Raw genomic sequence first — 12890 nt, forward strand, 5'->3', positions numbered from 1 at the left:
GCAACATGTTCTACCTCAGAGGTATATCAACTCTCCAGCCCTATGTCATAATCTTGTCTCAGGGACCTTGATCGTTTCTCCCTCCACAAGACATCACACTGGTCCATTATATTGATGATATCATGTTGAATGGACCTAGTGAGGAATAACTGGCAACTACTCTAGACTTATTGGTAAGGCATTTGCATGTCAAAGGATGGGAGATAAATCCAACAAAAATACAGGGGCCTTCCATCTCAGTGAAATTTCTAGGTGTCCAGTGGTGTGGGGTATGTCGAGATATCCCTTCTAAGGTGAAGGGTAAGTTGCTGCATCTGGCCTCTCCTATGACCAAAAAAGAGGCACAACACCTAGTTGGTCTCTTTGGATTTTGGCAACAACATATTCCTCATTTGGGTGTGCTACTCCGGCCTATTTATCGAGTAACCAGAAAAGCTGCTAATTTTGAGTGGGGACCCGAACAAGAGGAGGCTCTGAAACAGGTCCAGGCTGCTGTACAAGCTGCTCTGCCACTTGGGCCATATAATCCAGCAGATCCAATGGTGCTGGAAGTGTCAGTGGCAAATAGAGATGCTGTCTGGAGCCTTTGGCAGGCCCCTATACGAGATTCACAATGCAGACCCTTAGGATTTTGGAACAAAGCCTTACCATCTGCTGCAGATAACTACTCTCCTTTTGAGAAACAGCTTTTGGTCTGCTACTGGGCCTCAGTAGAGACTGAATGCTTAACCATGGGCCACAAAATTACCATTAGACCTGAGTTACCCATCATGAGCTAGGTGTTGTCTGATGCACCAACCCATAAAGTTGGGCATGCACAGCAGCACTTTATTGTAAAATGGAAATGGTATATACGAGATAGGGCCAGAGCAGGTCCTGAAGGCACAAGTAAGTTACATGAAGAAGTGGCACAAATGCCCATGGTCTCCACTCCTGCCACATTACCTTCTCTTTCCCAGACCAGAGCTATGAGCCTCTTGGGGAGTTCCTTACAGTGAACTGACTGAGGAAGAGAAAACTCAGGCCTGGTTTACAGATGGTTATAACATGATATGCAGGTACCACCCGAAAGTGGACAACTACAGCACTACAACTCCTCTCTGGGGTGTCCTTGAAGGACAGTGGTGAGGGGAAATCCTTCCAGTGGGCAGAACTTCGAGCAGTGCTCCTGGTTGTTCATTCTGCTTGGAAGGAAAACTGGCCAGAGGTGCGTTTGTATACTGACTCGTGGGCTGTTGCTAATGGTTTGGCTGGATGGTCAGGGACTTGGAAAGACCATAATTGGAAAATTGGTGACAAAGAAGTCTGGGGAAGAAGTATGTGGATAGACCTTTCTGAGTGGGCTAAAAACAGGAACATATTTATGTCCCATGTGAATGCACAACAGACGGTGACTTCAGCAGAGGAAGGTTTTAATAATCAAGTGGATAAGATGACCCGTTCTGTGGATACCATTCAGACTCTTTCCCCAGCAACTCCTGTCATTGCCCAATAGGCTCATGAACAAAGTGGTCACGGTGGTAGGGATGGAGGTTATGCATGGGCTCAGCAACATGGACTTCTACTCACCAAGGTTGACTTGGCTACAGCCACTGCTGAGTGCCCAATCTGCCAGCAGCAGAGACCCACACTCAGCCCCCGCTAAGACACCATTCCCCGAGGTGACCAGCCAGCTACATGGTGGCAGGTTGATTACATTGGACCACTCCCTTCATGGAAGGGGCAGCGATTTATTCTAACTGGAATAGACACATACTCTGGATATGGGTTTGCTTTCCCTGCACACAATGCTTCTGCCAAAAGTACCATCCGTGGGCTTACAGAATGCCTTATCCATCGTCATAGTATTCCACATAGCATTGCTTCTGATCAAGAAACACACTTCACAGCAAATGAAGTGTGGGAATGGGAACATGCTCATGGAATTCTCTGGTCTTACCATGTTCCACATCATCCAGAAGCAACTGAATTGATATAACGGTGGAATGGCCTTTGAAAACTCAATTATGGTGCCAACTAGGTGGCAATACCTTGAAAGGCTGGGGTAATGTTCTCCAGGAAGCTGTATATGCTTTGATCAGCATCTGCTGTATGGTGCTGTTTCTCCCATAGTCAGGATCCATGGGTCCAGGAACCAAGGGGTGGAAATGGGTGTGGTACCACTCACTAATACCCCTAGTGAACCACTAGGAAAATCTTTGCTCCCTGTCCCTGCAACCCTGAGCTCTGCTGGTCTACAAATTTTAGTTCCAATATGGGAGTGCTTCCACCAGGAGAAACAACCATGATTCCATTGAATTGGAATCTAAACTGCCACCTGGTCACTTTGGGCTACTTATGCCACTGGATCAACAAGCCAAGAAGGGGATTACATTATTGTCTGGGGTGACTGACCCTGACTATCAGGGGGGAGTAGGACTGCAACTACATAATGGGGGTAAAGAAGAGTTTTCTTGGAATATAGGAGATCCCCTAGGGCGTCTTTTAGTACTACCATGCCCTGTGATTAAAATCAATGGAAAACTGTAACAACCCAATCCAGGCAGGACTACCAATGGCTCTGACACTTCAGGAATGAAGGTTTGGGTGACCCCACCAGGCAAAGAACCACAGCCAGCTGAAGTGCTTGCTGAGGATAAAGGGACCATGGAATGGGTAGTGGAAGAAGGTAGTGATAAATATGAACTTTGACCACGTGATCAGTTACAGAAATGAGGACTGCAATGCTGGTTTGTTCATGTTATACTACTTAAGTTGTAAGATATCAAGTTTAAGAATGAATATTACCCAAAGATTTGCACCCCATTCTGGAGAGATTTAATGTGTTTCCAGTTATATGCAAGACAGTTGAGTATTGTTAGGTGAAAGAAAAAATGTGTTTCATTGTTTTTTATTTAGAAATTAGGTATGGTTTAAGGTGGTATGTATAGCTGCCAAGTTGACAAGGGGTGGACTCTCGTGGTCGGGTTCATGTGTCAACATGGCCAAGTGGTGGTACCTGTTTGTCTGGTTGGGTAAGTGCAGACCTGTGTGTTGCAATGAGGACATTTCATAGAATTAAATCATGATCATGTCAGCTGCATCCACAGCTGATTCCATTTGTAATCAGCCAAAGGGGAGTGTCTTTGCAATGAGTAATGCTTAATATGATCACTGGAAGCCACTTAAGGAGGATTCAGAAGAGACAGGCCCTTCTTGCTTTGGCTGGTGAGCCTCGCCTGCGAAGTTTGTCTAGATCCTCCATCGAAATTGTTGGCTTCACAGTCTGCCCTGCAAATTTTGGACTCTGTGTTCCTGCAGTCACGTGAGACACTTTTATAAATTTTATATTTGCGAATGTTCCCTATTGATTCTGATTCTCTGGAGAACCCTAACTAATACAGGTAAAAATAAACCCAAAGAAAAATTACCCTAAATATATTCGATAATAAATCACTAACAGTTTAAAATACTATAATGTAAGTGATAAAAGAAATAACCTCACATATATTTTGTGAATGTCAACTTTTAGAAATCTCTGAAATACACAAGGCACAAAGCACATTAAACTTCATTTTGCCCTTTCACATCTTGCAAAAACAAATAACTTCCAAAAATATAAGTAATTTTCTACAACTGCTAGATTCTCTGATAAAATGTGATTTAAACATCATAGAAAATGAATGATAAAAGTGATAATAATGAAAGTGAATAAGTGAATAATTCTCTAAAAGTTTTTTTCCAACTCCAGAGGATAATACAGGTCTAGTTCAGGTTAGAAATGTAAGTAAGGGCATCCTAGTTGCAGAACAATTCTAGGTTATTTTTTAACACATAATATGTCAAATTTTTATTCGCAACAAAATGACTGAACAGTAACCAATGTATTATGTTCTAGTTACATATACACGTATAGGAGATAGTCAATAAATGATTGCTAAATTGAATTAGTTTCCTTTGTAGAGAAAGGAAATTCTGAAGAAGCAGAAAAATATCTAAGAAATGTAAAGTTCCCATCTGAATATAGGAACAGGGACATAAATAATTCCACTAACAGGAAAAATAAAACAAACATTGCGCAAACGTACAAAGGAATAAAAATAAGGCATAACTTAAATCTAAAATTGGGTGATGTTACACATATATAAAACTTTTTCAAGAAGAAATTTAAAGTTTCAAAAAGAAGCCATGATCTAGTCTTTTAACATCTTTTAAATTAAATAGCATATTAATGTTTATGTCAGTAGAGATATTTTTTAAAAACTTGAAGGGAAAACCTGAAAAAATTTATGAACAATGGAAAAAGTGTAATTCACTGACCAGCAGAGGTCTAAAAAGTGAAGAAGTTTCCTTGTTTTCATTCATTATTACTGAGGTCTCCCTCTCATTCCATGGTAGAAAATGACAGCTGATATTTGGAATGATGAAGTTATCAAACTTAAACTGTCTCTAGAAAAGGCTAAATAACCAAATGTTTATATTTTAAAAAGTGTTCAATTCTCATTCCAATCAATGCCCATAATAAATGGAAATTAAAAAGTGAATAAATGGATTAGGTGTTGTTAGTATCTTTGAAAATAAGGTTTGTCTGTGAAAAAGTATCCCAGGCAATCTATCTGTAATTTTAAAAAATGCTGACTTTACTTTTTAAAAACCCATTTAAGTTCTCAATTGATGTACTGAAATTAATTTGCCTCCTTGGGATCAGAAAGAATAGATAATAGACTCAGTTGCCATTAGGATTAAAAAAATACTGCAACTTTCTATTTAAAAATAATGAAAATACATTCCTCAGGTGATCATTAGCCATGATCATGACAGTGAGACAGAAAGAGATTGGTTATTTACAGCATTCAATTAATTGTTAAATACAGCTATAATTTGGAAATGTTCCACTCTGCATTTGGAGGTACCCTCTATGAATATGAAAGGTCTGCTCCTGGATATCCATCTTCCTGGTTAAAAAAATGAGTTTTCCATTCATGGCCCAAAGGCAGGTGGGTAGGAAAAGTTTCCTATTTTATGGTTCTCTTGAAGGTAGTCACAGGAGTGAGGCTAGATTTTTCCATTCATCTGACTTCCAAGTGGTGGGTGATAAAAATGTGAGGATCAGAACTTTGGCACAAAATTCTGAATTCACCTAACACTTTTTACTATTAGTCTTTTGTGTGTGGAGCCATCCTGGCACAGCATGTTCACTTTCTGATAACCAAATGCAGAATAAAGAGATAGCAGAGGAAAACCACTGTCAGAATCCAAGAAAGAGTGGATGATGTAAGTGTCATAATGGGTAAATTAATAGTATCAGATAACAGCATGAGAATAAAGTCACTGGTTATTGTATGGCTTCAATGAATAGATTTAATATATGTAGGCACAGTTTGTAAAAAGTTCAATGTGTTAGTGAAGAAAAGCACAACCTTGGTGATAAGAGTAAAGGAAAAGCAAATTGACTATATTTTAATAATTATTTCTCAAAAAAAAGCTACAAAGATGGTAGAAGAAAGGTGGCAAGGAAAACAAGAACAAGACAAGAGAAGTGTTAACCTCAATCAGGGGGAAAATGTCTTTACTTACAGAGAAAATTACCTCTCTCTGATAATCTTATTAACATCAACAGATCTTAGATGCCATTAGCCTTTATGAACTTGACCCTTTTCAGGTTGAAACTCATCATATTCTTTTTCAAGAATGTAAAAGACCTCTGGGCATTGTCTTTCCACCTTCCGTTCTATTATCAACAAGAGGGTTACTTAATTTTCTAGGTACATCATAATCAAGGTTGATTATAATAGGAAATAGGGACAGAGAATAAGTTAGGATTCAGACAAAGAATAGAAGAAATACATTGAAACAAAAACTGTTAAAAAACAGATGCAGTAAAGTGTTACATAAAAAGAAAGACTAGCATACAATGAACAGGACAAACAGAGTCAGAGTTCAAGAGACTCAGAATCAAAGACAGAAAATAAAGAGAAAAGCAAAAAGAAACTGAATAAATGAGAGTGCATTTAGTTCTAACAGAAAAAATAAAGTAAAATGTACCCCCAAAAAATGTACCAAAAATAGTGTGAATAAAAAGTGACTAGAATATCATTCTGAAATAGAAAATGGATAAAAATAAACTGTAAAGGTGATTACAATGTGTGTAAATATATATTATATTAGAGTTAGCTTTTGTAGAAAAGACTATTTTAAAATCCTCTTTAGGCAATTTTTCCATTTTCTTATTTGAAAGAACATAATTGTGAGTGACATATTCCAACAGTATAGCCAGTACACAGTGTAAAGGATCTCATATGCTGCTAACATGCATGTATAGCTTAGAACAATAAGAGAAAACAAGGATTAGCTGAAAGTCTAGGTTTCACTTTCATCTAAACAAACGGTTTGAAGAAGGAAATATGATCTAGCATTTTTATAAGGAGATGAATCTCCAATTTATGATTATTTTCTTTTGATGGCCTTAGAGTCTCAATTTTCTATTTAACAAAAAGATTATGACATCACATTTAGCCAGCCAATAGCTAATCAACATCTGACATGTTTTTTTTCTCTTTATATGGGCACACTCCGGGAACCAAACCCAGGTCTCTAGCACCGCAGGTGAGAACTCTGCCACTGAGCCACCAATGCACCACCCAACATCTGACATACTTTTAAGTTCTTTACTTTCTATTGCAGAAAAATACAGGGAAAATACCCCTGTGTACTCTGTTTTATACTTCTGAGAGAAGTGTGGACTATCGTGGTTAAGAGCTCTGGCTGTGGAATTAGAACCAGTTGGGTTCAAACCAAGCCTTCTCTATATACTCGTTATGTAATCTTGGTCAAGTCAATTCATTTCTCTAGGTCTTTCTTTACTCATTTGTAAAATGGAGCTGTTTAGAATAATACCTCCTTATTTTCCACCCAGGGCTATTGAAAGAACTAAATTGGCATAATGCATGGTTAGGTACTTAGCGTGGTTATTGGTGCATAGCATCTATTACCTGCCATTCTTGTCATTACCATTATGCTACCTGTTCAAATCAGCCTTCAGGAATAATTTATATTTATTGCATCAACTATAATTATTCTTCCCACCAAGTGGAAAAAATTCAAAGGCTCTAACCTGGACCTTTATAGCCCATCACACCTCCAAGTTATTATTTACATCACATCCACCAAATACTGAACATTTTACTGATCAACTTTCTGTATGGACTTTTATTCCCTTTAGAATTCAGTTTCAGTTGTCAAGATAATATTCTTACCTTGGTAAGTCATTCAAACTATATATATGACTTGGGTCCACAGTATTCCCATCTAAGGTGCCTTCAGGGTTGCTTTGCAGTGATACTTCTGTTGCTTCATTCAAGAATGGTAAAGAAGATTGAGAAAGTGCTGCACTGTGAACTTCTACTTCTCTTTTTGCCATTTCAGCTAAAAATGATGAAGAATGTCATTTAATTTAAAATGTAAAGTCCTCCTGGTTAATAAGTTGAGGCTGGGCATTAATCTCAAAGATTTCTCATGTTCTAGACCATCTGATAATTATGAATCTGAAATTCCATTACAAACTAATAGAGATTAGAGCCTAAAGAAGCATCAAATTATGAATCTGTGTGTATTATTGGCATAATCCTATTTAAGAAGGAAAAATATGCTAACTTGTTGCAAAGTATTTTAATTTTTTGCTATTGCTAGAAAACCTCTTATACTAGCAAATCTACATGAGGAAGATGTTATTGAAAAAGTGCAGACAGTTCTTTATATTTGTATGCACTTCATTTCTTCCTTCTGATTTTGATGGAGTGTCCATTATGTGGCCTTGACTTTCAGGCAGGCAAGTGAGCAGATACAAGGCTAACCAATCAAAGTACCTCATTCATTGGAAACAGTGATGGGCAAATCAGTGTTCCAATGAGGAAGAGAAAGTAGTACTCTGTTCTCTAGGAATCCTAGCTTTAAGAAGGATGTAAACCTCCTCCACTGAGAAAGAAGCCAAAACAAATGAAACCAGAAGTGAGAGATGGAGAAAGAGAGAAAGTGAGAAAGATTCCTAATGACTACATTTGAAACCCTGAAACCAACTATTGCAAAACAATCACCTGTATTGAGTTTCCTAGGATTTGAGCCAACAGATTCCTTTTTTGCTTAAGCTATTTTAGTTGGGATTCTCTTACTTGCAACCAAGAGATCTTGAGTAATGCCCTCAGGCAGCCCATAATTTCTTACGATCAAAACAATATTCCCATAAGTAACAATGTCAAAGAATGTTATTGTGTTCTTGGGCCCTTTCCAGAGTGTAGTCACATATGCAATGCTAGTAAAAATAGCTACTAATTTCAACTACCCCACTAAGACATTGTGGAGGAGTCCCAAGGTAATATATCAGGACTAATGGAAGGATATTACTTGTAAGGAATAAAAAAATTCCTTTTACATTTTTACTGCTGTTCTGAAATAAAAGCATTCATTCATTCGCAAATTATTTAGTGAGTACCTACAATGAATCTGGCATTGTGACAGGCACTTAGAATTCTTCAGTGAATAAAGAAATTAAAAAAAAAAATTTGCCTGTGTGGAGCACACATTCCTAGTGGGAGCAGATATACACAAAGAATGTAATAAATTAATATATTGTATAGATATTGTGTGATAAGTGCTATGGGAAATAATTCATCAGGGAAAGGTAAATTGAGATTATGGGGGTGACGGGAATGCAGTTTTAAATGAGGTAATGGGGACTGTAATTTTCAATAGGGTGGTTCATGGTAAGGATAGGCCTTGTTGAAGTGGTAAAATCTGGGCAGACCTGAAGGAGGCTGGACGTTAGTCAGGCAGATATCTAGGGAAGAGTGAGAAGGCCTTAAGGTGGTATATCTCTGGCAGGTGTGAGGAAAAGAGTAGATGAATAGAGATGAACAACGGGAAAGTACTTGGGATGAGGTCAGAGGGACAATGGAGGAGGTAAAGATAACATAGGGCTTTGTAGGAAATTGTGAGGACTGTGATCGAATTAGAGAGCCATGAAGTGTTTGGAGCAGCACAGAGATACAGATTTTTTCAAAGAAGACAGTTTTGGCTGATTTGTTAAGAACACATCAAATGCACCAAAATAACTGCATTGCAAGGTCCTGATTTGTCCCTATATTAATATCTTCAAATACTTATATAAACTCTCTTCAGCAGAGACTGCCAGCTCTTTGCCAATATTCAGTCCTTCCTTCTTCTACAATACTGGAATCCCTGATTTTTGGCTGGGGCCATATGAACATATTTGGGCTGCTCCTGATTTTTGGCTGGGGCCATATGAACATATTTGGGCTGGTGGTATATTAGTAGGAGCAACTATGCTAGTGAGTTTGCCCTACTTTTACTTCCTTTCTGCTACTTAGAATAAAGATATGATGGTTTGAACTGAGTTGGTTACATTAGGAATGTTATTTCGATGTTACATTAGGAATGAAGGCCATGCTGCAGTAAGGCTAGGAGTTTGAGTCCCTGACAACATGGAGTATCATACCAACCCTGGACTAGCTACATCCAGACTTTAACATGAAAAATAAACTGCTAGCTTGTTCAAGCCATTGTCAGTTTGGGTCTCTGTTACTTGTAGCTGAAAATCCTGACACTCCTGATAATCTCTTGAACCAAATTGCTCCAAGAACCTACAATATGTGGTTTTGGCTTAGAGCAGGAAAATGGGGTGGGTACTACTCTGATGGCTTGCATTTAAGTTAACTGAGTCCAGTAATTGAGGCTTTGGGTTTTGCAGTGTTGAAGAATCCAAATGTCTCTGTATTCCAAACTGAAACAGTAGAAATAGTGCTCTAAAGTGGTGGTTTTAGTAAGAAATAAGACTGTAGCCCTACTCCATTTGTAAGTACTTTCCACTAAGAATTCTTTATCCCACAATAAAACCAGCCCAGCTATCAAAATCAGCTTAAGGTTGCTGCCTTTCCACTAAAACTTGTTACTTTAGAAGACTTCCAAGGAGTCACTTTTATGTTGATGGAAAGAAACAAGGGGAAGGGAAAGTCATAGACTCATAGGACTCAAAGAAGTTCCCAGGATTAAGAATAGTGTCTCAATGTGATCTTTTGCTGTGAACAAGGACTCAAGTGTAGACTGGAAGCCTAATTTTGGGCACGGTTGGGTTGAATTGCTAAAGAAACCTACAAACTTGTGATTGATCCCCTAAATCAAACCCCAAATCCACAAATCTGTATACCAGCAGGAAGTAATCTGAAAGACCATGCAGCCCTCAAAAAGAGCAAATTCTCCATTGCCCACTTCCTATGAGTCCATGAAGTGTAGTACAGAAGGAATTTCAGAGGGCAGAATTAGGAGTAGCCAGATGGACTAATCAAGGAACTTACTACACTGCCAGAGAAAGTAGCCTTTACACATCCAGCTTAGCTAGATTGATAAACACTATGGACCAGTGACTCTTGTGTTATGCCTATTTTCCCCTTTTCCAAATATACATTATATGTTGGTTGTAATGGAGCATATATATTGACTTTTAGTTTATGAGACACCAGACAACCCGGATTTGAGAGGATTGTGTATCAACGCAACAACCTGGATTTTGAGCTGTATTCAAATGGACTGTATTTTTTGAGTTTTCTCACTTGGGAATAGGTGGTTATATTCTATGCATAGGAAGAGGGTGCACCAAAGATGTTTTGATGGCCAAACAGTTGGGCTATGGAAGAAACTGTTAGTTGATTCTAAATTTTTTCCTCTTTTATAAACCTATAGTACCCAGCTAAAACCGTCTTTGCAACTAGGTGTAGCTACATGACCACATGATTAAGTCTTGGTCACTAGAATATACAAGTGGTATATGTAACTTCTGGGCAATGTCACTAAAGAAAGGGCACGTGGAAAGTGGCTTTCAACCTGCCTTCCTTTCTTTCTTTCCTGATGTCTGGAATGTAATTTTGGCTAAAGATGGAGTAGCCATCCATGTCCATGAATTGATTTTGGGAATGGAAGCCACTCATAGCAAAGCAACAAGACGGAAGAACCTTGTAGCACTATTATCAGCCCTCCAGACTTTTATATGCATGATAAATAAATCTTTTTTCTTACTACTCCTCTATGTACTTTTTAAAAAATCTTGCACATTCTATTTATTCACAGCCACTATACCTTTGCTCATGCTGTTTCCATACTATGATCAGTTTAGAAAACTAGATAAAACATAATATAATGAAAGACTTCTTTGTTCCATTTTCCAAAGCTTATGTGTAATTAGTTGTTTGAAACTAAAATGAATTTTTCTGTGGAAACAAATACATACATTGCTTACTTTCTCTGACTCATCCAATAGTAATATACAAAGTATTAGATTAGAATTATACAAAGTATAATTATACAAAGTATAATTCTAATAACACTATAGTTAAAAGTCATTTTTTGAGAGCTGTGTCATGGTTAGGGAGAGGTGTCAACTTGGCCAAGTTATGGTACCTGTTCATCTGATTGGGCAAGCGCTGGCCTGTCTGTTGCAATGAGGACATTTCATAGGATTAGGTCATGATCACATCAGCTACATCCACAGCTGATTCCATTTGTAATCAGCCAAAGGGGAGTGTCTTCTGCAATTATTGATGCTAAATCCAATCATGGGAAGCCTTTTAAGGAGTACTCAGAGGAGACAGGTTGCATTCCTGCTTTGGCTGGTGAGCCTCTCCTGTGGAGTTCATCCAGGCCATCCATCGGAGTCGTCGGCTTCGGAACCTGCCCTGTGGATTTTGGACTCTGCGTTTCTACGGTCACGTGAGACACTTTCATAAATTTTATATTTGCAAGTATTCCCTGTTGATTCTGTTTCTCTAGAGAACCCTAACTAATACATCTTGGTACCAGGAGTGGTTCTTAAGGAACAGAATCTTAAAAATGGGTTTTTATGAATGGTTTTCTACTCTGACTGGGCTCAGAGACACTAAGGACTCTGATTCCCGTAATCAGAATGACACTCCCAATCCATGGACTGAGTTGGCAAAGGAGATAGTCAAAATATCATCATTTGATTCTCCTAATGCTTCGCTTGTACGAAGCCAGACTCTGGGGGATAATGTTTTTGACACCTTTACAGAGTTTTGTAGAAATAAGAGTTATAGAGATGTTGGTTGGTTGTTGTTAGATACACTGTCTACATTAAAGGGTGAAAGGGATGGGCTTAAGGCTTCAAACAAGAAGCTTAAGTGCCGTCTGAAAGATGTAGAGGTTTCTATGAGTATCCTGAAGGAAAATTTTATTTCCTGTAGCCGTAGACTTGAGATCTCTGAAAATCAGACTCAGAATCTTATTGTTAGAGTAGCAACTTTACAACGTAAACTGAAATCTCAGTCTTGCATGGTGTCTGCCGTAAAAGTGAGGGCATTGATTGGAAAGGGGTGGGACCCTGAAAAATGGGATGGTGGCATATGGATTGATAATGATGTTGGGGGTGAGGTTGAAACCCTAGACCATGCTAAGCCTTCTTTAGATAACCCTGTAATAGTCTGCCCTGAGGACATAGCCGCCCCACCTCCAGCCTGCCTTGAGGAATTGGCCACCCAACCTCCTCCTGAAGGGATTAGCCCTAGAGTGATTAATCCTGTTTCACCAGATGAAACTGCAAATGAAAGTCCTGAAGCAAATGGCTTGGAAGATATTTCTAATTCTTTTCATGACCCACCCCCACCACCCCTCATTTCTTCTAGACCTGTAACTAGACTAAAGTCCCAACAGGCCCCTAAAGGTGAGGTACAAAGTATCACACATGAGGAGGCACGTTATACTCCAAAAGAACTGTGTGAGTTTTCCAATTTATATAGACAGAAATCAGGGGAATATGTGTGGCAATGGATTTTAAGAGTGTGGGATAATGGTGGGAGGAATATAAGGCTGGATCAGGCTGAATTTATTGA

The 12890-nt window shown here is 38.7% G+C and overlaps 1 protein-coding gene across 1 annotated transcript in view; it reads right to left on the minus strand.

Moving 5' to 3' along the window:
• Positions 1-12890, minus strand: part of DCDC1 (doublecortin domain containing 1) — a 544066-nt gene that overhangs the window by 491076 nt on the left and 40100 nt on the right. The window contains 1 exon segment of the mRNA XM_077114307.1: positions 7236-7404. Coding sequence (XP_076970422.1) covers positions 7236-7399 — 164 coding nt within the window. The 5' untranslated portion in view covers positions 7400-7404.

This window comes from Tamandua tetradactyla, chromosome 8, assembly GCF_023851605.1.
Source record: "Tamandua tetradactyla isolate mTamTet1 chromosome 8, mTamTet1.pri, whole genome shotgun sequence".
Lineage (NCBI taxonomy): Eukaryota > Metazoa > Chordata > Mammalia > Pilosa > Myrmecophagidae > Tamandua > Tamandua tetradactyla.